At 40.6% G+C, this 27,786-nt stretch overlaps 1 protein-coding gene across 3 annotated transcripts in view; it reads right to left on the reverse strand.

Annotated features, from left to right (window-relative positions):
* Positions 1-7,957: 7,957 nt before the first annotated feature.
* LOC309627322 (uncharacterized protein) overlaps positions 7,958-27,786 on the reverse strand; it is a 92,066-nt gene continuing 72,237 nt past the window's right edge. For all 3 annotated transcript variants that reach the window (XR_014243672.1, XR_014243673.1, XM_082389190.1), the window contains one exon: positions 7,958-8,343. Coding sequence is in view for 1 of the 3 variants with exons in the window: in XM_082389190.1 (XP_082245316.1) it covers positions 8,283-8,343 (61 nt within the window). In the remaining 2 variants the exon portion in view is untranslated. The remainder of the gene's footprint in view (positions 8,344-27,786) is intronic.

Genomic DNA, 27,786 nt, shown 5'->3' on the forward strand with positions numbered 1-27,786 from the left:
CGTGGCGGGGTCGGCTGTCTCGGCTTCGCCTCCCACCTTCTACCACCTCCAATAATCGTAAAAGAAAGAAAAAGGACGTTTCCTCCAAAGTTCAGTCCCGGTGGCTGCACAACTAGTTGGCGGAGTCGGAGCCGGGGCGCGGCGATGGATCAGCGCCGAGACCCGCAGACGTGGACCATCCTCCGCTTTCTTCTCCCCTCCCAGCTGCGAGTGACAAGCACCCTCAGTCCGGGGACTGGTGGCAATAAGCTAAAATCCGGAATGAAACCCACCCGGGTGTCCCTCCTGGCCCCTCGAAGGACGGGGACCTCCTCTGAGGAGAGCGGCCGCGCGGGGTCCAAGGGACAGCGGCCAAGGCGCTGCGAGGGGCCGCCGCTCGCCCTCGCCGCAGAGCACCGGACCTGTTGCGCCTCTGTTAGTTTGCCTTATTTCTACCTATTCGGTGTCTTTCCTCACGCCGACCTGTTTCCCACCTGGATTCAGTTCCAGGTGAAAGGGCTGAGAGAGACCACGAGAGCGCAGTGCAAAAGGGGTGGCCCAGGGGGAGAGGAGAGAGGAAAACGAAATCCCCAAGGAGAAAATGGGAGTCGCGAGGCCGAAGTCGCGGCTGCCCGAAGTATCTCCTCAGCCTCGCGTTTGCGAGCCTTAAATACCCTTCGGGATGCTCGTGTGTGAGCGTGTGTGTGAGCGTGTAAGTGCGCGCGCGCTCCGACAGCGGCGTCCCTCCCCCGACCCCCTCCCGGCGCCGGGCCTCCAGCCCGCGGCTCCTGCTGCAGTGCGCCCCCCTTCCCAAGCCCGGGCAGAAGCCCGCCTCATTAGCATAATGTATTCACCTTCGCCCAGCCCGCGGGCGGGGCCGGGGAGAACCCCCGAGGGGCGGGCGGGGAGCTTGGTTGGGAGCTGAGCCCCCATAATATATGCAAATAGCTGGAGCGGCCACGGCGATTGGAGAGGAGCTTGGCGACCCCTCCCCCCCTACGGAGTTACTTCAGCGTCCCCTAAGGCCACTTCTCCCGCCTGGGCCGGGGGCCGAAGCGAGGTCTGCTGGGGGTGGGGGGAGGCGGCAACTCTGGCTTTTTTGACTCGGCTCCGCGCCCCTTCTTTATCCCGGTTAAATATGGAGAAATGGCCTCCAGGAGGGAAGAGGGGAAGCAGAAAGCTCGAGCGCTCTAGGTCTTCCCTCTAAATCAGCGGCGGGAGCTGTAGCGCTCCCGTTCTGGTGCAGCCTTCTTCCCTCCTCCCTCACCTTCCCACATGCCCAGAGGCCAAGTGTCTGGCTGACGCCTGAAGTATTAATACATTTCCCCACTTCACTTGTCTTCCCACGGCCGCGCTGCAGGCTCCGACTAGGGGAAGTTCTCTCTCCCCTCCCCCAGCACCCTTCTGTCTTGACGGGGCCGAGTCTCCTTCCCGCCCTGTGCTCCTAGTCTGTACGAGGGTGCTAATGCATTTTCCTGATTCCCTGTTTTGTGGGATTGAAGAAGGGAGTGTTGAGGTACACACGTTTCTCAGGATTTCGGAAAGGACTGAAGAATGAGGTCAGTTTTTCCTCTTACCTGACTCTCCTCAAGCTGCTCCCTCTGGATCAAATTACAAGTTCTCTAAGGGGATTTTTGAAAGTTGGTAACAAGTAGCGTTCTACATCTAATTGACTTTGAAGAAAAAAAAAAAAAAATCCCGCTTCTTACTCCAAAGAGTTCCTCCTTATCTCCTTCTCCTCATGAGAAATATCGTATATTTTTCATATTCTTCTTAATCAAGTTAACCTCAGGTTGCTGCTCATTAATGTAAACCAACAAAATACTACACTAAACTGATCTTTCATAAATGCAAACGGGTATTGCTAGGTATGAAGTAGGGTAAAGATGTTTGAACAACATTGTTGATGGAGGATACAAGTTTGAAAAAATTAGGGGATGAAACAGACACAAATCAGAGGAAAACAGTGAATTTTGCTATAAAATCAGAAGCCTAATTCCTTACACTTGTATTACACAGTAGTTCTCAAAGAGGGGCCCCAGACCTGCAAGACCCATATCTTCTGAGAATTTATGCAAAATTCAGATTCTAGCACCCCACCCAACCTCTACTGACTCAGAAACTACTCCTATTACTAACGAATCAGAAACACAGCAATCTGTATTTTAACACATCCACCTAATGATTTTGAGGCACACTAAAGTTTGAGACCACTGGAGTAACACTTTACAAAATATTTTCAAATACACTTTTTCATTTGAACCTCATAATCCTGTGATACAAGTAAGGAATTACTGGCCCCATTTTATATATAAAGAAACAATTTTCAAGTCACATTTAATTGTGATTAAATGTGTTTCCAATAATAGCACCCAAGGTATGGGTACAAATTTTTTAACATGTCAACTCTTTCAGATGTTCCAATTACCTCTCTAACCATTTCTTAGTCTTCTTTGCAGGCTTTTCCTCTGCCTATCCTCTAGATATTGGTGTTCCTCGGGACTCTATCTTAATGTCATTTTCTCTTCCAGGGGCCTCCAACCCCCCGGGATCTAATGCCTGATGATCTGAGGTGGAGCTGATGTAATAATAATAGAAATAAAGTGCACAATAAATGTAATGAGCTTGAATCATCCCAAAACCATCCCTCCCCCCGCCCCACCCCCCGGTCTGTGGAAAAATTGTCTTCCAGGAAACCGGTCCCTGGTGCCAAAAAGGTTGGGGACCACTGCTGTACACTATCTCCAGTAGTGCTGTCAGTTACTCTCCTTATACTGGTGAGTCATAAACCCATATTGCAAGCCCAAACCTCTCTCCTGAGCCATATAGCCATTTCCACTTGGATGTCCTGTAAGCCATTCCAACTTGACCCGCATCTTACCTCCAAATTCTGTTCTTCCTCGTTTATTTTCCATTTCAGTAAATGGAGCCACTGTTAATCCAGCATCCCCAAGCCAAAATACCCAGTAAACAACCTTTGACTTCTCCTGTATCCTCCTCTCCCCATCTACCTAAATTCCTTCAGTACTTTATATTGTCCTGAGGGTGGAAATGATGTCTTACAAGTCACCACCTGGTGTCTGTCATCTCACCTTCCTCTTTGCTCATCTTTCCCCTTACATTCTCCACGCCAGTTTCTCTAATGAAAGTATACAGACAAAGAGTATGAAGAACTTTTCTTTGGGGCAAGGCATCATTCTCTTAAAATTTCAATAGAAAGGCCACTTTCTGTGCTGATTGATGCTGACAGTAGGTCACACGTTTAATTTGGATGATGCAATGTTCTTATATCATACTTTGTGGAAATTGGTCATGAGAAGGTACATTAAGAACTCTTGCAGGCTCTCAGAACTGCCAGATCTTAGTGGAAAGATAGAGTTAGAATTTTATGGATTTGGGATCTTTATCCAGAGGATTAGTTTTACTTTCTTAGGTGGGCACAATACCCCAGAAATGTACCAGTCATTAGCACTAGGATTTCAAACCTGGTAGATTCTCTGCATCAAGCACAGAGAATGTGTGGATCAAGAAAGCTCTGGGCATTTGAACCCATGTTGTTCTGTAGATTCATCAGAGCACAGTTGTTGTTTTGGTTCCCATGTGGAGAAGGATTCAAAAAAGTAAAAATAGCACTAAAAATGGTAGAGTCTAGCTGACTCCAGTTTATCAATTGGATGATATCAATGATATCAATAGGAGTAAAAGACAGGCAGCTGGTTGTAGAACACGTATGTGATTGGAAGAATAATGGACTCCCAAAGATGTCCACATCCTAATCCCCAAAACCTGTAATGGGGAATGTTACCTTACTTGACAAAATGGATTTGCAGATGTCATTAAGTTACATATCTTGAGATGGGGAGATTTTCTTTGATTATGTAAGTGGGCCCAATGTAAGAGGGAGGCAGGATTTCAGAGCAGGACCCTATGGTCCTTGCCCCCCCCCCATGTCCTCTGCCTGCCTTTTGTCTGTGGAGAAACTTTAGCCAAAGAATAATTTTAATGAGAGAAGTGAGAAAATGCAGAAACAGAGGAAAACAGTCAAAAGAGATCAAAAAATAATAGTTTAGTCATGAAGCATAGTCAAGGACCTTTAGTTCCTCCTTAAGGGCTGTAGATAATATTCTGAGCCATATCCTGTGAGCTGTCTAATAGATACTGAAATCCCCACCAGGTGGAAGAAGTTAACTACCTGATGACCAGACTGTAGCCATGACATAAGCTGCCACGATTCCGAGAATTGGCCTCAGAGAAACAGAAACCAACCCTGGAACTGAAGATCAACTGTACCTACCACAATCAAGATGACTCTCGTCAGACCACTGATGACCAAATTCAAGATGACTGTCAGAGCTGACTGTACTGTTTCTACGTGTCGCCCCCTCCCTCAGCCTATAAAAGCTCTTGCCCACTGGTTGTAGGAAGGGGAGAGTCGGCATTTGGACAGGCGTCTGCCCTCCCCGCCCTCTGGATGCCGGCATCCAAAATAAAGCAAACTTTCCTTCCCACCAACCTGGCCTCTTTATTGACTGTTGAGCGGTGAGCAGCCGGACCCCACTTTCGTTGACACTTGTAAGAGGAAGGCAGGGTTTCAGAGTAGGCGGAGGTATGACACCAGAAGCAGAGGTCAGAGTGATGTGAATACTAGCTTTGAACTTGGAAGCCAAAGACTATGGGCAGTCTCTAGAAGCTGAAGAAGTCAAGGAACAAATTCTCCCGTAGAGCATCCAAAAGGAATGCAGCTTTGCCAGTTCTTTTATTTGAGGACTTTTTATCATCAGAACTATAATTAATAAGTTTGTGTTGTTTAATTCACTCAGTTTGTGGTAATCTGTTACAACAGCAGTAGAAAACTAGCAGAATCAGAGTCACAAGAAATCAGTCTTCATCTGCTACAGCATCATAAGTGGTATTGAAAAACACCATAATGTCAGGCAGGCCCTGCAATAACAATCTCTGTCTTTCCAATGTTTATGCATTCCTATTTTACTGACATGCCCACTGGGAAAGAATTGGAAAGATACGCCTTCTCCCATCTCATGTGAAATTAGGATGCCCTCTATTGAGACAGATTAAACTGAATAAAATATGTTCTATTTCTTTGATGCCTCCCATTGGTGCACGTCAAAAACAATGAACTAGTCAAGCGATATGTCCACTCTCATCTCTCCTCCTACTAAGGCTAGCCTAGCCAGGATCCTGACCCAGGACTCAGCACTTCCTCTAGAATTCCTGTTACCAATCTCCAGGCCCCAGAAAAAAAGAACTAGACAAAGACTTCTGACAGAGAAACATGGCAGGAAGTTAAAGTGAGAAAGAAGGTGAGTGGGAGAAAAAGAAGATAGAAGAAAGAGCTTTTTTTTAAAAAAATAAATTTATTTTATTTTATTTATTTATTTTTGGCTGCGTTGGGTCTTCGTTGCTGCGCACGGGCTTTCTCTAGTTGTGGTGAGCAGGGGCTACTCTTCATTGTGGTGGCTTCTCTTGTTGCGGAGCAGGGCTCTAAGTGCGCGGGCTTCAGTAGTTGTGGCTCTTGGGCTCTAGAGCGCAGGCTCAGTAGTTGTGGCGCACGGGCTTAGTTGCTCCACGACATGTGGGATCTTCCCGAACCAGGGCTCAAACCCGTATCCCCTGCATTGGCAGGCGGATTCTTAACCACTGTGCCACCAGGGAAGCCCCAAGAGCTTTTAACATAGGTAAAAGCATTAATTTTTTTTTTAAAGGGAGGGCATAATCCACTCCCATAAGCCTCTAAGAGTCTCATCAATAGAAGATATTTAGCATAGAGGTGAACTAACACACACTCCAAATTTTTATGTCTTATGTGTATTTAAAAAGATTCTCTGACCAAAATAAGTCACTGGGATAATCACATTATGCTATTTTTAGATATTAATTACTTGACAGAAAAATATTTCAGTTTGGTTAGAAAATATCTTTTAGCATCATTAATTTTTGAGGTTAGTTTTCTAAAACCACAATTTTAACCAGAGTTCACCATCAAAGTTATCAAACAGGAGTGAGTGAATGTGTGAGGGGATTTGTGGCCATTTTTGTACACCCATAACCACACACTATGTCCTCTAGGTACCTTAATGAAGCAAATGGTAGAATAAATTGTGTGCTGTATTGAGCATGCTATTTCATAGACTTCAGATGAGAATGTGCTCTCAGGGAAACATCTTTTAAGAAGACAAAGTTTCCCAAATAGAATGGAGTAGGCAATAAAGTGTACTTAAAAGATGCAGCTCTCCCAGAGGCAGGCAAATTTCAATAAATCACAAACAAATTAAAATATCTTTAGGAGCAGAAGAGCAGAAAAGAAGAATTTGCTTCTTAGTGATGGGCTGAAAAATTCCCTTTCTGACAGATCAAGGAACTGATCCCATTTACACAAGCCTGGTTAAGCAAAGGGCTTATAACTGTATGAATCTAATAATCTGGATAATACAAGTCCTCCAAAATCCCATTCCTCTCTGCAGTCAGTTTTATGTGGTTTGTTGTTTCGTTTTTGTTTTGTTTTGTTTTGTTTGGCGGGAGGGAGGAGGTGAATTTTTTTCTTAAACCTTAAATTATGTGGGGTTATAACTTCACTTAAAGGATTTTTCCCCCAAATTTGCCAGTTATATTGCTAATTCTAACAAGAAACAACATTTCATTGAACTTATCAAATCAACTTTTTGTTATAATGCTAAGCAGACAAAACATGTTTGTAGCATTGATTCAGATCATGGTTACAAGTACAAACTCCAAGGCCAGACTGCCTACGTTCATAATCCAGCTCTGCCATTTGATAGCTGTGTGATTTTGGGTAAATTACTTGACTTTTCTGTACCTCAGTCTTCTCATGAGTAAAACAAAGATAATAACACTTACCCATAAAATCTTTTGCAGTGAATAAATGGGATGGGATATGTAAAGCATTACAATGCCTGGTAGATATTAAGTGCAATATAAATTTTAGATTTTATAGGTGCTATTATGATTACTTTAAAAGTGTCAAAATCTGCTGATCCACAGATGCTGAAGGGCCAGAAAATGTACCTTCTTATACCATGGGGCACCTGTACATCCCAATCATGATTTTAGTCCTATCTGGTTTGTCAGAATAGAATAGCATCAGGGCAACCTTTCAGCTATTGAATGATTTGAAGAATTCCTTACCCCAGGCCACCATTGATGTGTTTTATGTCATTTTAGATTAGTTTTGCATGTTCTAGAACTTCATACAAATAGAAGCATAAGGTATGTATTCTTATGTGCCTAGCTTCCTTTGCCCAACATAATGTTTTTGAGATTTATCCATAGTGTTTATATAATGCTATTTGTTCATTTTTATTGCAGAGTAATATTGCATTGTATACAACAACTTGTTCATTTATTCACATGTTGGTGGACCTTTGAATCGTTTCCAGTTTTTGCTATATACATGAAACTTCTATGAATATGCATATGCAAGTTTTTTATTTTTTATATTTCAAAAACCATAAGTAATACTCTTTTTACTTAGAGATGGCTACAATACTTTTCACGAAAAAGAAGAACAAAAGGAGGACTGGGATCTATCAGATACAGAAATATATTATAAAGGTATAGCGATCAACACGGTTTGGTATTGCAGCAGGGACAGAAATTAAACCAAAGGAATAGAATAAAGAGAATAGAAACAAACCCACACATAGGCATTAATATGGAAAAGAAATGACATTGAAGAGCAGTGAGGAAAAGATGGGCTTTTCAATCAATTATGCTAGGACAATTGTATATTCACACAGAAAAAAATAAAATTGAATCCTTTCTTCATAGAATAAACAAAAATTAAAAGGAGATGGCTTATAAGCTAAGTATAAAAGGTAATAATATAAAGCATTTAGAACATAATATAGGAGAATATCTTCATGACCTTAGGTTAAGACAGGGTTTTTTAAATAAGACACAGAAAGCACTAGCCATAGAAGAAACGATTGATAAACTGGAATACATTGTTAAGAACTTCAGTTTATTAAAAAAGAAAGCACATCTTAAGATGAGTGAAAAGACAAGCCACATAATGGGAAAAGATATTTGCAAACACAATTTTATTATTTCACAGTCTCTGTGGAACAGGAATTTGGGAATGACTTAGCTGGGTGGTTCTTGCATGGAGTTGTGGCCAAGATGTCAGCTGGGGCTGTGATCATCTGAAGCCTGACTGGGTCAGGAGAATCCTCTTCCAAGATGGCTTATTCACATGCCTGTCGGCAAGAAATTTTTTTTCCCTGCCTCTTGTCAGGAGACCTCAGTTTTTTGCCACTTGGGTCTCTCTAAAGGGCTGCTTGAGTGTTCTTATGACATGGCAACTGGCTTCCCCACAGAGCAAGTGATCTAAGAGAAAGGGTAAAGAAGAAAACTTATTGCCTCCTATGACCTAGTCTTGGAAGTCACACACTGTCCTTTCCATCATATCTATTCATTAGAAGTGAGTCCCTAAATCCAGCCCCTACTCAAGGAGAGGAGAACTAAGCCCACCTATTAAAGGGAGACCTATCAAAGAATTTGTGAACATATTTTAAAACCACCAGAGCTATATTGCTACTTCATACAGGATATATATATACATGATCAACTTTGCTAGATAATGCCAAATTACTCTCCAAAGCTATTGTATCAATTTAAACACCCACCATCAACACATAACAGTTTCCCTTTTTCCATATCCTCACCAAAATGGGCACTGTAAAACTTTTTATTATTTGCTTATCTTCCCATATTCTCACAGATATATGTTAGTTGACATTTCAGCAAGATGAGCAAAATTTACTCAATTACAGCACTTATTACATTGCATTGAGCAAAGACCAGAAGATGATGATGGAGTGAGACATGCGGATAATGTAAATATCTGGGGGGAGAGTACTGCAGAAAAAGTGGGAACAGGCTAAGGCCCTAAAGAGGGTATATACCCAGGCTGTGTGAGGAAAAGCAAGGAGGTCACATGGTCTTTTCACATGGTCTCTCCAGCAGGGTAGCTGGGCTTCTTCTCAGAGAGTAGTGTCATTTCCACCACATGTTAGTGGTTAAAGCAAGTCACATAGCTAACACTGTTTCGAGCAGGGGACGAGGTGTGGGGCGCTACACAAAGGCATGAATACTGGAGGCATGATTCACTTGGGGGCCATCAGTATAACAGACTACCACATAAGGAAAGTATAGACACTAGAGGTATGAGAGACAATGAAATGATGCTAAGGTGAATGGACTGTAGATCCCAGTAGAAGATTTATTGGAATTGGTCTATTCAAAGCAGTGAGAGGGAAAATTAGCAGGTGGCAACTGAAGAGTGGAATACTCGATATAAGAAAAGTATTAAAGTTATTGGTGATGGCAATGTCTGGGGCAATGTTTCTCAATCCTGGTGTCACATTAGAAATAATGATGCTCAGGTCATATCCCAGGAGATTTTGATGTAATTATGCTGGAGGAGGACTGTCATTGGTATTGCTTAAAAGCTCCCCAGCCAGTTCTAATTGAGAGCTAATTCTAATTCTAATCGAGGACTACTGATCTAGAATATGACCTTGGAGGCAAGTGGCTGAGGTAAGCCGTACAACAAAATAATTAGGTTAAAAAAAAAAACAAAACTGAGACACCAGGTTATTGGAATAATCATCTACATGGACATTGAAATAATTAGAAAATTTTCAAAGGAGTAGTGATAGAGAGTGGTGAGCCCAGGGATAAAATATTCAAGGAAAGAAGATGAGTAACTCCAGGTTTTCAGTTTGTGGAAGAGGGATGGTAACACAGGCATAAATGGGGCAATATGGCCAAAAAAAAAAAAAAAAGTATTAGTATGGAAAACGTTTATAGTTTTAGAAAAAATAATATATAGTATCACTTAAACAATTGGATATACACATGCAAAAGAATAAAATTGGCCCCTACTTCACATTATATTATAAAAATTAACCTAAAATAATTAAAGCCTTAAATCTATAATGTCCTTAGAAGGACCATAGGGGTAAATCTTCATGACTTTGGTTTGGACAATGATTTCTTAGATACAACATCAACTGCACAAGCAACAAAAGAAAAAATAGGTAAACTGGACTTCATCAAAATTTAAAACTTTTGTGTTTCAAAGATCAAGAATGTGAAAACAAACCACAAAGTGGTAGAAAATATTTGCAAATCGTATATTTGATGAGGGACTTGCATTTAGAAAATACAAAGAACTCTTACACGGCAATAATAAAAAGACAGCCCAATTTTTAAATGGGCAAAGGATCTGAATAGACATTTTTCCGAAGAAGATACACAAGTGGCCAATAAGTACATGAAAAAATACACAACATCATTAACCATCAGGGAAACATGAATCAAAACTGCAACAAGATATCACTTCACACTCACTAGGATGGCTATAATAAAAAGACTGATAATAACAAATGTTATTAAAGATGTGGAGAGGAACTTCCCTGGTGGTCCAGTGGTTAAGACTTCACCTTCCAACGTAGGCGGTGCAGGTTCGATCCCTGGGTGGGAAGCTAAGATCCCACATGCCTTGTGGCCAAAATACCAAAAAAAACCACAAAACAGAAGCAAGATTGTAACAAATTCAATAAAGACTTTAAAAATCGTCCACATCAAAAAAAAAAATCTTAAAAAAAAAAAGAAGATGTGGAGAAATTGGAACTTTCATTCACTGCTAGTGGAAATGCAAAACAGTACAGACTTTGGAAGAATCTGGCAGTTCTTTAAAAAGTTAAACATAGAGGTACCATATAACCCAGGGATTCCACTCCTAGGTATATCTGCAAAAGAAGTGAAAACATATGTCTACCCCAAAACTTGTACACATATGTTTATAGCAGCATTATTCAGAATGGCCAATAAGCGGAAACAACACAAATCCCTATCAACTGATAGATGAATAAATAAAATATGGTATATCCATACAATGGACTATTATTCAGCTATAAAAGGAATGAAGTACTTGATACATGCTACAGTGTGGATGATCCTTAAAAACATTATGCTAAGTGAAAGAAGCCAGTCACAAAAGACCACATATTGTATGATTCCATTTTTACCATATATCCAAAATAGGCAAATCTGTATATATAGAGAGTAGATTAGTGATTGCCTAGGCTTGGGGGTAATGGAGGGGATGGGAGGTGACTGCTAAAGGGTACAAAGTTTGTTTTGAGGGTGATAAAAATGTTCTAAAATTGTAGTTATGGTTGCACAACCCTGTGAATATACTAAAAATCACTGAATAGTATGCTTTAAGTGGGTGAACTTCATGATATGTGAACTATATCTCAATAAAGCTATTAAAAAAGATGCAATATAGGGACTTCCCTGGTGGTCCAGTGGTAAAGAGTCCACCTTACAATGCAGGGGACGCGGGTTCCATCCCTGGTCGGGGAACTAAGATCCCACATGCCACGGGGCAACTAAGCCCGCACGCCACAACTACTGAGCTCACGCGCCTCGAGAGAGCCCATGTGCCACAAACGACAGAGCCCACGTGCTCTGGAGCCCGCACACCAAAACTACGGAGAGAAAAAACCCGCACGCCACAACTAGAGAGAAGCCCACGCGCCACAACTAGAGAGAAGCCTGAGCACGGCAATGAAGACCAAACACAGCCATAAATAAATAAATAAGATGCAATATATTGTTTAAAATTCAAAAGTAATCAGAGTATATAAAACTTGGCTATGTTTTGGCAGTTTCTCAAAAAGTTAAATATAGAATTATCATATAACACAATAATTCCACTCCTAGGTGTATGCTGAAGGAAAATGAAAACATATATCCACACAGAAACTTGTACATGAATGTTTACTGCATATTTATAATAGTCAAAAAGGAGAAACAACTCAAAGACTCATTAGCTGATGGACAAATCATGATGTATACAATAGAATATTATTCAGCCATGAAAAGGAACCAAGTACTGATAAATGCTACAGCTTGGATGAACCTCGAAAACATCACGGTAAGTGAAAGAAGCCAAACACAAAAGGTCACATATTGCATGACTCCTTTTATATGATATACCCAGAATAGGCAAATCCATAGAGAACAAAAGCAGATTAGTAGTTACCAGGAGATGCGGGGGAAGGGAAAATGGGCAATGATTACTAATGGGCATAGGGGTTTTTCTCCAGGGTGATGAAAAATTTTGAAACTGGAGAGAGGTGGTCATTGCACAACATTGTGAATACACTAAATGACACTGAATTGTATATTTTAAAATGGTTAATTGTACATTATGTGAATTTTACCTCAATTTTTAAAAATAGAAAAAAAACTTGATTATTAACCTCTTTCCATTAAACCAAGTATTCAACAAAACGAGAACATTAAAATCATCAGGGTTTATTTAGCATCTCATTCATACAACGTATCTACCACAGACATGTGTAAAAATTGAAATATACTATTACAGTTAGAGTTAATAGCTTTTTAGGAGAAAAAAATTTTTTTAACAAATTTTATTCAGTTCTCCCAACATGATGTGTTTGACATGTTATTTCAACATCCGTAAATAATTATTATTAAAAGCAAAAGTGCTTGTTTGTGAAAAGCAATAACAAGTTTTCCTCAAGCATGTTGACACTGCAAAGAATATTTGAGGTCTCACTTTTTGAGATGTCATTTACTATAATAAGCAAGGGATATTTAGCTCATTGCTAACATGATGGACATGTTCTTACTCTTGTCACTAATATGTCTGGATCTAAGACACGTATTTAAGTAAATTCCTAGAAGTTAGTATTCAATGAAAATCGTTGCAAGTGGTTAGAGTGTGGCATCAGGAGGGGGTCTGGCAGTGGGCTGTGGGCAAAGATCCAGGTAGGCTGGATATTTTAATCACCTCATGTATTAAGTTTTCCAGGCCACCCATTACATAGGCATCTATTACACATCTCACACCTGAATAGGAACTTTCTCTGATTGAGGACTCCAGGTCTTACAGCAAGACTGATGTGAAGTACAGTTTTGTCAATGAATTGGCTATCTCATGTTATCATAACAACAAATACAATTCAGGGACCCTTACACAACCTCAGCTTCACGAAGTTCCTAGAATGATTGATTGTTTCTTTTCAGTAAACTTTTTTTTTAACCTTACGAACACTTTTAATGACAACAGATGGTGAATTTATACAAATTACAGGCTAGAATATAATGAATACAAAACCTATCTAGATAACAGTTAGAAAAGTATCACTTACAAAAGTAAATCTGATTCAAATGGCTAAAGAACTCAAGCCTCACATGTTGATAATTATATGCATCTTTCAATGTGGTGCATCTAAACCCTGCCCCGTAGTCAGGGAACTACTCAAGACTACAAAATATTCAGTGACCCTAGTGATTAGCAACCTGCTTTGAGTCCTACAATCAAGCACCACAAGGTCTTGTTGGGGACCCAACCTCACAGTCAAAGTCTGTCCACACACACATACACACAACCTACCCATTGGCCTCTCTCTGGGGCCCGGAGATGCACACCCCCATGGCAAGATAGGCCCTTTGGAGAAGGGGTCCGAAGAAGAAGCCTGTGGAGGCCTGGGAAATGGGCTTTGGCATCATCTGGTAGGGAATTCCACTGTTCAGTATCCTGAGCATGGTTGGGGGGACGGGGGCTCGGGGGCTCGGGGAGAGAGTACAGAAGCAGCAGTAGGTAGTACATGCCCTTGGCCTGGTGGACCTTCACTCTGTGGGGAGGGCACTAGCTGGAGAAGGATATAAACAGGGGTTCTCAAAAGGTGAGGCCCGGAGGGTAAGAACAGTACTGCCTCAGGCTAATGTTCAGCACACTTTGCAGAGCTTTTTTTTTTTTTTTTAATTTAATTATTATTTGTTTATTCTGGCTGTGCCAGGTCTTAGTTGCGGCATGTGGACTCTTCGCTGAGGCGTGCAGACTCTTAGTCGCAGCATGCAAACTCTTAGTTGCGGCATGCATGCGGGATCTAGTTCCCCGACCAGGGATGGAGCGCAGACACCCCGCATTGGGAGCGCAGAGACTTACCCACTGGACTACCAGGGAAGTCCCAACTTTGTAGAGCTTTAACAGTTCCATTAACCACAAATTCAAGAATCATTTCACTTAGGATTAGCCTTATCCGAGTGAGTTCAAGGAAAGGAAGTTACAAGCGTTAGAAAGTCAAGTCACCAACTTCTCCCAGGGCAAAGGGTGTGTCTCATGAGGTTTCTGACCAGATGTTTCTGAGTTACTACTCTTGTCTCTCTAAAGCCTAAAGCACTGCTCAGCTGTTTCCCCAGAAAGGTCACGTAGCTAATGTTGGGTGCAGGGGAGGTAGGACATGGGGAGAGTCCCTGCCAAGGGGCAGTGGGTGAGTCTCCAAGGTCTCCATCTTTTCTCCATTCCTGACCCACTTATTGACCTGTTCCTCCTGGCCGCTGTCCCCTCCCATTCATGGCAAATGCCCTCAGGATAAAAAATGTATCTGTTCACCAGTGTGCGCTTTTACACTCTCCCTGTTCTCTCAAAGCAATTCCTCACTATCTTGTTAGGTCTTTGATGTTCTTAATAAGATGTTTTCTATATTTTGTCAAGATGTTTTAGTTGATTTTACAAGAAACTTGGGCTGAATTATAGTTGACTATCACTGACAGTGGAAATCCCAAAATGGCTTTCAGATACTTGTTTTTAGGCAAATCGTGTTTCAGCAAATGGACCTCATGTAGAGCTTCAAGTTTCCCTGGACTAGCTTTGAGAATGCATTATTTAACAAACACTTGTTAAACCAGCACTGACTGAGTGCTGCACTATTTAAAGCACTATAGAAAACCATGGAGAAGTTACAAAACTGAAAAAGATGCAAATCGTGCCATCAACAGAATATCTTCTTGAGGGGGAGTCAGACGTGTGTAAATAATAAAGGAGTGAAGGAGGAAGGCAAAGTACTGAAAATGAACTGAGTCTGAAAGGAACAAGCCTTGAGATTACAAATTGGAACAGAAATGTCATGTTTTGGGAAGACTATAAATCAAAGGTCTCAAAATGGTAGGCCACAGACTGAATTCGGCCCACAATCGTGTTTGGTTTGGCTCACACAGCGTTTTAAAAATAGGAGATTTCCCATTTTAAAAAAAATCTGGATTTCCATCTTCTGAAAACTCAGAAGATCTGGCAACCGTTCTCATTGCCAACTGGCAACCATCAGCTGGGGCTAAGTAGACACCGCATCCCTGGGGAGAGCTTAATTTCTCCCTTTGGCCACTTTTCCCATCAGTCCCCCACCATCATCCTTCACACCCTGCATGTTTCACTTTCTCAGTCTAATGAAAAATGGCCTATAAATGCAGCTTTCAGCCCTTCTCCTTGGAATCAGTGAATTTTGGGCCTTCAAATCCACACCCCCTACACATACACACACACACACACACACACTTTATCCCTATTTTTCTCTATAAAAAATCTAGACAATAAGGCCTTACCACCACCGCTTTCAGTCATTTAAATAAATGTCCTTTCTGTAGGTATGTAGGTTTATGATCTCTGTGTATTGATCCTGTCCCCACAGAGATGAAGAAATGGCGTATTTAAAGATCCACCACTCCTTGTTCTCCCCCAAAGAGAAAAGCATCAGGCTCTATTTGTCATAGACTATTGGGGAAAGAAAAGAAGAGAATACAGCTCGCATTGGAGAATGATCAAAGGGAAACAGACACTGCATGTGGGAGTGGGGAGAGTTGAAGGCTGGCAGCACAGAGAGAGAGAGTTACTCTAAGGGGCTCCATTCGAGTGTACAGGAGCTGTATTGTGCTGATGTCTTTGCCAACATTGCCTGATGGTCCAGGCTTTCCTGAGAAAGATCTCCCAATGCCTCCCTTCCCTTCTGAGTGCTTTCTGTGGATGTGCTCCAGCTCTCATGATTGAAAAAAAGGGATCTAGCGGGGCGGTGGTGAGGATGACCTCTTTTTGGTAGGAGCTGAGCTAAGGAAGACTTGCAGGTACATTCACTGAGATTTCAAAGCATTTTTATGTCTGACGGTTAAATATAGTTGACACAATAAAACCGCATACAGTTTGAAGTCAGACTAACCTGGCCTTGAGCCCTGGCTCTGCCCCTTGTCACTCTGCACCTTTTCCTCTTAAGTTTCAGGATAGTTGTGAGAATTAAACAAGACAATATATATGCAAATTGCTGAGGACAGTGCCTCATATACAACAAGCACTCAATAATTGCTAGCTCTTATTATTGCTTCACTTTACCTAGGATCCATAAACCAGTAAGAATTTTATTTGGGGCCTTTGACAGTCTTAACTATAACCCTGCATCAATGAGAGACTGGGAATGAAATGAGTAGATAAAAGCTGGTATACTTGCTACATCATGTTTTACAAGTGGACGTCAGAGCATAGTTTGAAAAACGGGGAAATTTGCAAGTATAGGGTATGACCATGTGATAACTGATTTATAAATAAAATGGTAAGTCATGTCGTTCTCTTTCTCAGTCTTCTGCATAAACTGTAAAAAGCTGGCTAGGCCTCAAGCATGGGCAAGAAAACTTTAAGCACACTCGGTTCGGCTGGCCATTCCAAGCTACTGTGTGATACTCTGTTCATACCTCGACAGTTGGCTTTTTGAACCCTGGCATTTCATCCTGTCCCTGCCTCTGGTCTTATTCATTTGAAACCTATATTTGTGTCTATTCTGACTCAAGCTTAGACCTCCTCAGATTTTTTCAATATTAATGGTGAGTCTATATTATTATTTATCATGACTTCAGGTTTTATCCAAATGCTAATTTATTCCCCTAAGTAATGACCGACTGGATGCACTGACCACAGCACTCTCCCAAATTTTCTTTCTGTTTGAAGCTCTCCATCACCCTTCCTTCCTAAAGTTCTTCCCTTAGGGCTTGAGTTCCCAAGCTTCCATGGGGCCTATACTTACCTGAGGACAAGGGTAAATTTTTTATTGAAGGTTAACATGCATCCAAAAATAGTAAACTGCACAAATCATAAGTGTACAGCTCCATAACTGCTCACAAAGTGAACACAGCTGGGTAACCTGTGCCCCGATTAAGAAACAGCCACAATTCCCTCTGCCATTCCCCAGGAGAGAACTGCAACCTAATAGTTTAGACCGACTTGCTTCTTTTTAACTTTCTATAAATGGAATCAAACAGTACAGACTTGTCTTTCCCCCGACTGCTTTGCTCAATGCTATGTTTGTGAGACTCATTCATATTGTTACACGTGGTATCCATATTTATTCCTGTTACCGTATGTATTTCTTTGCTTGAATGTAACACAATTTATTTATTCACTTTCCAACTGATTCATATTTAGGTTGGATCCAGTTTTTTGGCTATTACAGGTATAGTTTCTATTATATACTTGCCCGAGTCTTTAGGTGAATTTCTGTGCATTTCTGTTGCGCATGTATCTAGGAGATGGCTGGTTTATACGCTTTGCAAGTGTTCAGCTTTAAAAGATACTGCTACACCATTTTCAAAGTGGTCACAACAACTGACACTCCCACCATCTGTGTATGGGAGGTCCAGGTGCTCCGCATCCTTCCCAACTCTTGGTACTGCAAAGCCCTTCTTAATCCCCTTTTAATTTGTGGTGCATAACCCACCCACCTCCCACTCCACTGAGACAATTTTCCGCTTCCCATTCCACCCTCTATCCCTGCGCTCCCAGTAGCCCCATCTTAGCAACTTCACTGTGCTAATTAGTATTTACATTAAAACTAAATTCACCCTTCTATTTCTGGTACTACCTTACATGCACTATCAGTAAAGAAATGACATTACACACCACATAATCTTCTTAGACTTTCCATATTTAACTTTTCCTAACTTGGAGCTGGTTGATTAAACAGTCACAGACATGTATGTACATCTGGTGCCAGTGCTGTGAATGTGCAAATTTTATAAACCTTCTATTTCAAAAGTATTGCTGTGTTAGATCCTAAAATATAAAGAACCCTTTTAAATGATGAAAAATAAAGTGGATGGGAAGGAGATAGCAATATTAGAGACTTACTGCTTTACAACAGGAAGTATGACTTCAGTACCATACTATTGGAGGTATAGAGTGAAGGATTAAAGCTTAATGCAAGTGCATGATATCAAGTCCCTCTAAGATCTGCTTCTTATTAAACTTAACCAAAAGAGACTTCACTCACGTTCTTCTTCTTAAACGTAGTTCCTTTTACTAGAAAAGAGATCACGTCAATTCTTACGTATTCAATTTGTCTGAAGCATTTCTCAGTGCTAAATTCAACTTTTTCCAAAAGCAGAGGAAAGATAAGACACTTCAAAGAAAACACTTCAGGTAAGACTTTTTTCTTCCAATCCCCCCCTTCGTGTTCACTTATTCTTCTTTATTTAAATGTTTGAGCACCTATTTAATACAAGCAGAAATATGAGGACTAAAGTAAAGGATTACAGTATGCCTGGTTTCAAATAACATACGGCTTATAAGACAGAAGTAGTAAATACTCAAAAAGAAAACCTTTATGTGTAACCCCTGACTTTTTTCTATTGATATATGTATCAGTAGAAAGAAAAACACCTTTAGTTTTCTATCTCTTCTGGATAAAGAACTTTATTGTTCACTTGAACTACAGCAAAGTGATTGCAAGTTTTCTTCCAGAAATAATTTCTCCCTTGATTAAGAGATTTCCATCTACTAGTTTGTGTACCATTATGCATTTTCTTTAAAGTCTGGTTTGATTATGCTCCCTTTTGTAAATAATCAAAAGCCAGAGTTTTGTTTCTGTGTAAATGAGTCTCTGTCTCTCTCTCTTTCTCTCTCTCTCTTTCTATCCCCTCTTTCTCTCTCTTCTTTCTGACTGTGAAGGCTAGGAAAAATGGACAATGGTTTGAATTCCTTACATAACTCAGTATTCCAATTTGAAGGCAAATTATAAATCCTTCACAAGGGATCAATTTTACCATCTGGAGAGCAAGAATACATCCCTTAACTTTAAGCAATGATTTTGAGAACTAAATTTGGGTTTATTTTCCCTTTGCCATTTTTATAACTTCTGTCTTTAGCAAAAGAAAAACGCATTATTCCATTGATTAAAATTAAATGCCTTTCTTGCAGATACCTGTAAGTCTGTTAGACTCCTGAACTATCATCTGTGGTTTTTAATTGACTTTTTCTAGACTTCATTTAACCACATATACACAAGTCACTCTATTCTCCCCATGAGTCATGCAGTTAGGTCCTATTAACACTAATGGAATTTATATGCATGCGCACTGAGGGAGAATAAGCCCTTTAAACACCTTTTTAATGGAACAGTTTTGTTTCTTTCCATTCCTCTTCACACTCCTCTGTTTGGACTTTCTCTTACCAGCGTGTACTTCCAAATTAATGTAGCTCTGATTTCTTTTTCAGCTCTTATACTTTATTCTTTATGGAACTCCAGTTTTCAAAGTAGGACTTGACTTCCCCTCTTTTATTGATCATGCCTGGAAAAAGCAGCATGATGAAATCATTACTATCGTATTAGATTTTCTGGTTTCAGAGTGAAACTCAGGTGTTGCTTTCGTTCCAGTCCTGTAGTTTCCAGCAAATGTATTTTACCCACAGACTATTTTTTTTACCCTTCTGAAGACTTAACCAGCCAGAAGTCAATTAAGATAATGAATATTTACCCAGGAGGCTAAAGATTTTTCCACCTTAACATGAAAATAAATAGGCAGGTTTTCAGATTCTCCCACTGTATAATGTTTTTATTTGTTTACACTTTAGGGAGGTTTTTAAATTTTTTTAAAGTACCTATGACATAGGACTTCAGCAACATATTCAAATTTAGAGCAGTAAAGTACCAGGAAAATAAACAGTGCCATAGGAACTGTAAATCCGCAGGAAGTAAAACTACACCTCCAATGCACATGCTAACAATCATATTTTTGTTTAGCTCTTAGAAATGTATTATTCTTTATTGTTCTTATAACAGCTTTATCGATGGACTTTACAAGCCAGCTTTGTTTTCCCTTCTCATTTGTAAGGTGAGGGACTGGATAAGACTATTCTGACTACGCACTTAGCAGCGTGCCAGACATACAGCAGCTCTTTGGCTCACATGAAATTGCCATTTTGGTAGATCAAAAATAGTTGAATAAGTGTTGGAAAATACCAGATGAAAACATCTGTTTAAAAAAAACAAATGAATGAATGAAGTCTCTTTCAAGTCTAGAATTTAATATTTATTCTGTTTTCAAAAACTAAAAATATAGAGTAATTCGTCTAAGGTAGTAAAAATCTACAGCAAGCAGTAGAGTTTTCTCAATCATTTGATGGAATAAGACTCTAAAGCTGACCAGTCTCTGTTGTTTTCTCATTCATTTTTTGGTGTAACACCAGAGCACAGCAAACCTGGTGTTGATTCACTGCCACCCTGAAGGTAAACTTAAACTTTACATGATAAAGAGATGATATTCTGATATATTTGTGCATTTGGAAAATGAAATTTATATAAGGCAGATCTCATGGCTCATGTGGAAAGAATTGAGGATAAATATATAATAAACTGAATAAGTAAAAGTTCATAAAAGACATTATGCAAAAAGAAACCAAAATTTTGGTATATTACTTAACTGTTCAGTGAGTAATATTCAGATATCACAATAATTTGACCTGATTTACCCCAAAATATTAGGATGTAAACGTCAATACCAGCAGGAACAGCTCAAGATGTTGAAGATTAGGTCTACACTCTGGAACTAGGGGTATGAAAGGGCATGGGGGGAATTGCTGCTTGTACTTATGAATTTTTAAACTATGGGAAAACCCATTGATGACACACCTCCCAATAACATGAATTCCAATATAATGGAATGAATTGGTGACTGGTTCCTATGCTCTGTTCTAGACTCATCCTTATTATTTTACTACCTTCACAATACTGCCACCCCATATTATAACCAACTGAATTATTTTAGACTCAGTTTAGAGTGTTATGTGGGATTTTATATCCTTTGCATTTTAACTATGTACATATGTTAGTTTGATAAAAATAAAAATTAATTTAGAAAGACTTGAATTTCATATTGAACCTATCCAAGTTTTACTCTTTTAAGAATTCAACTCCAAGCTGGAAGATGCGAGATTAGAGTGGAAAAGAAGGAGAACCCAGCCCCCTCCTGGGTGACTTTGAGTTGACTTCCCAACACTCCTTTCTTTCTCTGATTCCTCACTATTTCCTGATACCTTCTTCTCACAGCTGACTAGCCGGATGGGGTAGGGCACTTTAGGTGGTATGGCCAGAATGAATGGACAAAGAAAAGAGGATTCAAGTTTCTTAGTTTTCCTGCAGTAAGCCTCAGTGCAACCTCATTATTTTGACATTAAATTTTGCGTGAATGCAATGAAATAATTTTCATTATATTGTAGTGATATAAAAAGTGTGAGAGAGTAATAGAGTTCATGAAAACTATGACTTTGTATTCATTGACTTTCAAGGTTGGAAAATTTTAACTCTGCAATAATGTATCTACAGAATTTTTCATTCATATATTCTCCATTATGTCTAATTCATTATGGAAACACATCTTTATTAGAATAATTAATCAGATCAAATAGTTTGGGGCACATTCTGGAACTGTGATGTCTGGAGTCCTTGTATGCAAAGGTGAGCGTTATGCATGAAATATGGTACTTAGTACTTACTTAATCAGAAAAGCTTTTAGGTTCAGTCTTGGAGTTGAAGGAGAGTCATAATGAAATAATGGCTTTGAATGTTAGCACTCTGATGACTCAGGAGAGAAAGGAGCTCAGACAGTGGGGGCCAGAGCGGAGGCAAATAATTCAAAGGGGGAAAAAATAGAATAGGTGATATTCAGAAAGAAAGCCCTTCAATGGACCCATGTCTAAGGAAGTCTTCCCTGTTGGCCAGAAGTGGCAGCCCCCCATCCCAGGTCTACTGAGAGTCCTCTGGGGGTGAAAACCTACAGCAGCCCCACAATAACCTTGCACTCAAGTTCCAGTTGGAGTTCCAAGGTGCTGGCCATTGGCGTCCTCCTACTTCATAAGAGGTGCTTCCAGACCATTGCTCTAACTTGCTCATTCACAAACCCTTTTCCTGTGAGTCCCACAGCATCTTTTTGTAAGCATTTTCTCAGAGAACAAGCAAAGTGTTCGGTGATTAGGAGTATGAACTCCTAAGCTATACATCTGGGTTTTAACCCCAACTTCTCTACTTATTGGGTGTGTGACCTGGGCAAATTCCTTAACCTCTCCGGGCCTCAAGTTCCTCATCTGCAAAATCAGAGAAATAATAGTTCCTGTTTCATAGAGTTGCTGTGAGCATTAAATGATTTATCCCATGAAACAGAACAGTGCCAGGCACGTAATAAGCACAATGTAAACACCAACTGCTGTTAAACAGGCCGAACTAGGTAGAGCTCACTCTCTCTCTCTCTTTTTCTGTCACTCTCGACACACACACACATACACAGTCCCTTTAAATCCAATCTAAGAACTAGTTTCTTCCTATCCTTTGGATGAAATTGTGAACTGGTCCTATAACTTTTCCATCATTTTCTTCATGGCTCCAATCACTGTCTGCCCCAAGAAGTTATTTTTGAATAGTTAAGATATCCAGTAGTGTGAAATCATCAAAATTTCCAACTTTTATCTAACATAGAGACTTTCCTCTACCAGTTCAAAACCCTTTAGACCTGGAAGGCTTTGTGTGGTGGACAGAGTGGAAGAAAATGGTAAGTGTCAGCTTTTATTCTCCCTCCTAATTTCACCTTCTTCTATCCCAGCATCCTGTCAGCACCCCTGACATTTCCAAGGTCTACACCAAGGGAAGAGGGTATTATGGGAAAGCCCACAGTGATGGTTATGATGGCTGGTGCCATTGTTATCTGACACTGGAACACTCTGAGCTTGGCAGTTGATTACAGATGGAACTTTCTCTAGCAGAGTGGTTTTGAAGTTTTCTCAGAAGTCTACATTTTTAAAAGGAAGGGGCCTTTTTCTCTGCTGGTCACTAATAACCCCAACTCTAATCCCCTGAGCATTTGGCAGTACACTCCAGACTCTCTCTGTTGGGGTTCCATAACCCTCCAGCTAGTCCTCTTGGCAAGATGACTTTTCACTTGGCTCCAGGCTGAGTCTGTCCCCCTTTCCCCTGTCCCCAATCCCAATGGCTTCACTTGCTTCAAAGGAAAACTCAGGCATCCTTTCCTTGCAGTCAGTGAAAGTACATGGTTCTTCCTTTTAGTCTTCTCAGCTGTGTGTCAGTATCAGCACACATGCATCCTCAACTCCAGGGGTCAGGAGTCAAGTTTCCAGGTGGGCTCATTGTAGCCTCTCTCATGTAGATTATGGCATGAATGTGTACAACCCAAATACACCCGCTCCCTTTGCCCACAGGAGTACTGGTTACTCATACCACAAGGCTCTCGCCAAATATCTTTTCTCCTAGCTTCTTTGACCTCCATCATGTAGCATGTCCTGAAGAGACAATTCAGTATCTACCTTGGTGCATGGTTGTGACTGGGCATGTACTGTTTTATTCTCAGCTTTGGAGCTTCAGCCAAAACTGTGATTGGAAGCTTCCTATCTTATGTGTGTCACACTTGTTTTTAACAACTGCTCACCTCCAAGCCGCTCTTCACATTCCCTGAGGTCTTTGACTGCTAGATCAGTCTTCTACATCCAGATGCCTTTTTCAGTAGAGGGATTTAAATTATGTGAATTTAATTATACACGCTTGTGGAGTAAGGAGTGGGGATGGTAAAAAGATAAATAATTTAAACAATGCCTGCAGTTCTCTGGCTGTTCCTCTCAATGAATTTGTAACCCCATGTAAGCTTGAGCTACGGTAAGATCTGCTATTTCTTAGGACATATTCTGTTCTTTTTTTTTAAAAATTAATTAATTAATTTATTTATTTTTGGCTGTGTTGGGTCTTCGTTTCTGTTCGAGGGCTTTCTCTAGTTGCGGCGAGCGGGGGCCACTCTTCATCGTGGTGCACGGGCCTCTCACTGTCGCGGCCTCTCTTGTTGCAGAGCACAGGCTCCAGACATGCAGATTCAGTAGTTGTGGCTCACGGGCCCAGTTGCTCCGCGGCATGTGGGATCTTCCCAGACCAGGGCTCGAACCCGTGTCCCCTGCATTGGCAGGCGGATTCTCAACCACTGCACCACCAGGGAAGCCCCATATTCTGTTCTTGACACTCTCTTATACTGTGAGCATCTCACCTTACTGAGCATGAGTCTGTTATCTAAGATACGTGTTTTTCATACAATGGCCCCTAAATGCAAGTCAACCGCAATTGAATGCGGTTCTTAATGAAGAAACAGTGATCTTTTCTAAAGATGGAGAGAAAACTGAAAACTAGCTTGTGTAAAAAAAAAGAGAGAGAGAGAGAGAGAGAAGGGTGACTGGCTCATCCTGATTTGCTCAGGACTCCCCTGGTTTTAGCGCTAAAAGCCCGATATCCTGGGAATCCCCCCCACCAAGTCCCAGACGAACAGGAATGGCTGATCACACTACCAGGAGAGTTCAAGCGTCAGAAGGAACAGAGATTCTTGGAAGCGGGTGAGGCTGTCTGAGCACACTCCAGCCCTGCTTCCATCTGACTCTCCTCCTCAACATCGCTCTTTCCTAGGTCGCCTCCTGCCTTTCTCATTGCTTTTACCTCGGGTGACAGAAAGAAATATAAGCCTCAGCTGAGTCTTGACTTAAGCCAAAGGACTAGAAAGCTAAGTTACTAATATTTTATGCAAAGTTTTTTTTAAGGGATTTCTAGAACTTTTCAATGTATGCTTCTCAGACTCTTTTACACCACAAGGAGGAAAAGGAAACGAACCACAGATAGCAGAGTGGTCTACCCTTACCCATGCAATAATTATGGGGAAAATCTAGTGTTTCCTGTTCTTGGCCTAGCCTACTGAGCCATTTTGTCTTAGTAAGTTACTTAACCCTATCTGGGCCTCAGTTTTGTGTTGTTTTCAAATAAATCTTTTTAAAAAGAGATAATCTATTTTCTAGCTAAGCCACTGAGTGATGGTGAGGGTCAAATATGGAAAATGTGATAATTCATGTGAAAAATTCCTACTCAGGCCTCCTTCCTCCAAATCTCCAGGCCACTCATGCTACCAGCACATTTCCCCTAGTCATTTGCTTACTTTTTCTATCCCAAACATTAAAACTCGCCTGTCTGAGATTTCTTAACATTTGTTTCATTGTGCACATCAAAAGAAAACCAAACAGTGTGAAAAGAAATCAAACCCTTGACTACTGGGTGAAGGTAAATTGTTCAAAGTTAATAAGTCAATTTCATATTAAATAAAGCATCTTTAAATAGAAACACACGTAAAACAAAGTTCTGTATTGATTGGTTGATGAAAATGTGACCAGAGGCTCACAGGAACCTGGCCCTATATTTCCCTTAGGTTCAGTGTTCACTAACTCAGAGTTTTACTGAACACAGCTACCACAAATAACAAGAACTGACTCTGTGTGTGTGTGTACATACAACAATAAACAATTTTTTTCCTAGGACCAATTTTTGGCTGCCCTCAATATGTATATTTTGTTCCATAAGTCTTTAAAAAGAGGATAGGGTGATCCTTTCAATGGGGAGAAAAATTTCTAGATGATCTAGATAAACACAGAGAACTAATAACACAGAGGATGAAATTGCAGAAGCCAGAGGACTAGTTAGTATACTAAATTGACAACCAAAAATTCCTGGCTGAAAGTGGATTTTTTGTGCTGTTTTGGACTTCTGTCAAGTTACTCAACTAACATAAGGCTCCTTGGGAAGTACATTAACTATGCATTGTCTTTATCTAGCCATGTAGTAAATAGCAGGGAAGTTCCAGAATTGACAGTGTGGATTGGAGGCAGGATGAGGGAGGTGATCTCTGGAAAAGAGAAGCAGAGCAAGACTGTGAACTCTGATTTGCTGTTATAATTACAAGTCAACTAAACTCTTAATCAGTTAGGTAGCTAATTCCTCAAAATTAAAAAATGAATGTTGCCTCTCACCAGCATTAAACTTTGGACTCAGCAGGCCTAGGTTTGAATCCCAGCTCCACTATTTTCTAACTTAGGAGGCCTGGGCAAGCCACTCAGACTTAGTTTCCTCATTGGTAAAAATCAGGAACTAACACCTACCTCAAAATATTGTTTATGTGTTCAAATGATGTAGCCTGTGGATAGCAATACCACACTGCTAAGCCTACAGTAAGTTCTCAGTAAGTGGCAGCATTAGGTACATTCACTGGCTTTGTCTTGTTCTTCAATAGAGAGAAACTCTTAGCTAACAAGTGCACCAAGATAGGATTCTTTCAGCAAATATTTTAATGCTTTGAAAAGAATATGAGTATTGGGTGAGTTTCATTTCAATTACAAGAATCATGTTAATATTCAATCCCTGCACCTTTTAATGTCATAGAAATGTGGTGAGGAAAAAATAGCTTATTTTAAAAGTTTCTAATGACAGGCATTTGGAAACCAGCTCAGAATATCTTCTAGAGAACTTTGGCTGAGTAGAGCATAATTTTGTCACTGAGGCTAAGGGTGATAGTTAGAGATTAGAAATCTAAAACAGAATGGATTGACACGTTCATGTATTCGTTTGTCCATTCGGTTATCACTTACTGAGTGTTTACCATGGGCCAGACCCTATCCTAGGCACTGGGGACTTAGCTCTGAAGAACACAGACATGAGCCCTGCCCTGTGGTCTTGGGGGTAGGGAGGAAGAGAAAAGCATAAAGCAATTACACAACTGTACACAGCAAGAAATGTTGCTCACACCAGGACACGTGTGATCCAGTCTCAGCCTTGCTGCAAAGAACGTAGTCCAGGAACTAACAGGTACCTCCAGGGAAGAAATACTTATATTCAGCAACACATCCACGAATTCCCTCTCCTCGTCACTTGCCTCACTCCTTGAAACCACAAAACATCTCAGCCCCCAGCCTGAGGCCACATCAGTCCTTTATTTCTGCTTTGTTCCCCATTTCTCACCTCCCTGGTATCTTCTCCACTTCCACTTTCCCCCCACAGTATCTCAAAATCCCCCTGCAAGGTGTGAGAGTGGAACAAACAAACTAGCACACTCTTTAGCAGTTGAGAGGGAAAAGGCCAGGATCATCCTATGATAGAAATTTTTATTTCTGCACAGAAAGAAAGCTACAGTGTTTCATGGAAGTGTCCAATAGAAGCCCTAACCAGACTGGTAAATGGAGAAAGGTCCCTGGGAAAATAACACTGAAGTTGAGACTGGAAAGAGAAGGGTTTAGGTAAGAGAAGGAAGCAAATCAGACACTGTGAGTGAGAGAGAAAGGTGTGGTGTTGGAGGGACAAAGAGAAGGTTAGGTAACAATGCGATCAGAGCAGAGCAGAGACATTTGGAAGATGAGGCTGGGTAGGCAGGGAGGGGCCTGGGTTTTTATCCCCAAAGCAACAGGAAGCCACTCATGAGTATTTATTTCATTTTTATGAATGTAAATACTCTTTATATTTTTCAGATCAAATTTTATGAGTATTTTTGGTAAATACTATTCTTTTAAAGTCAAGATCTATGATCTTTTACTCTGAACCTCTCTTATTCACTGTCACAACAATCACCAAAGGTTTTTATTTGGGAATGAGAGTGATCTGTATCCACTCTTTTTAGTCTAATTCACTCTTCTTTAGGGGAAAATAATTATATAGGAAAAGTGAATATATCCTCCATCTATGCAGACTTATCCTAGTCTGAATTGCTATAGACTCCGTACTGAGACAAACACCTCAACTAAGTTTGTTCTAAGGAATGTAGCATAATTGTAGCTCAAAATGT

Source organism: Balaenoptera borealis (genome assembly GCF_965194805.1).
Source record: "Balaenoptera borealis genome assembly, chromosome: 4".
Classification (NCBI taxonomy): domain Eukaryota; kingdom Metazoa; phylum Chordata; class Mammalia; order Artiodactyla; family Balaenopteridae; genus Balaenoptera; species Balaenoptera borealis.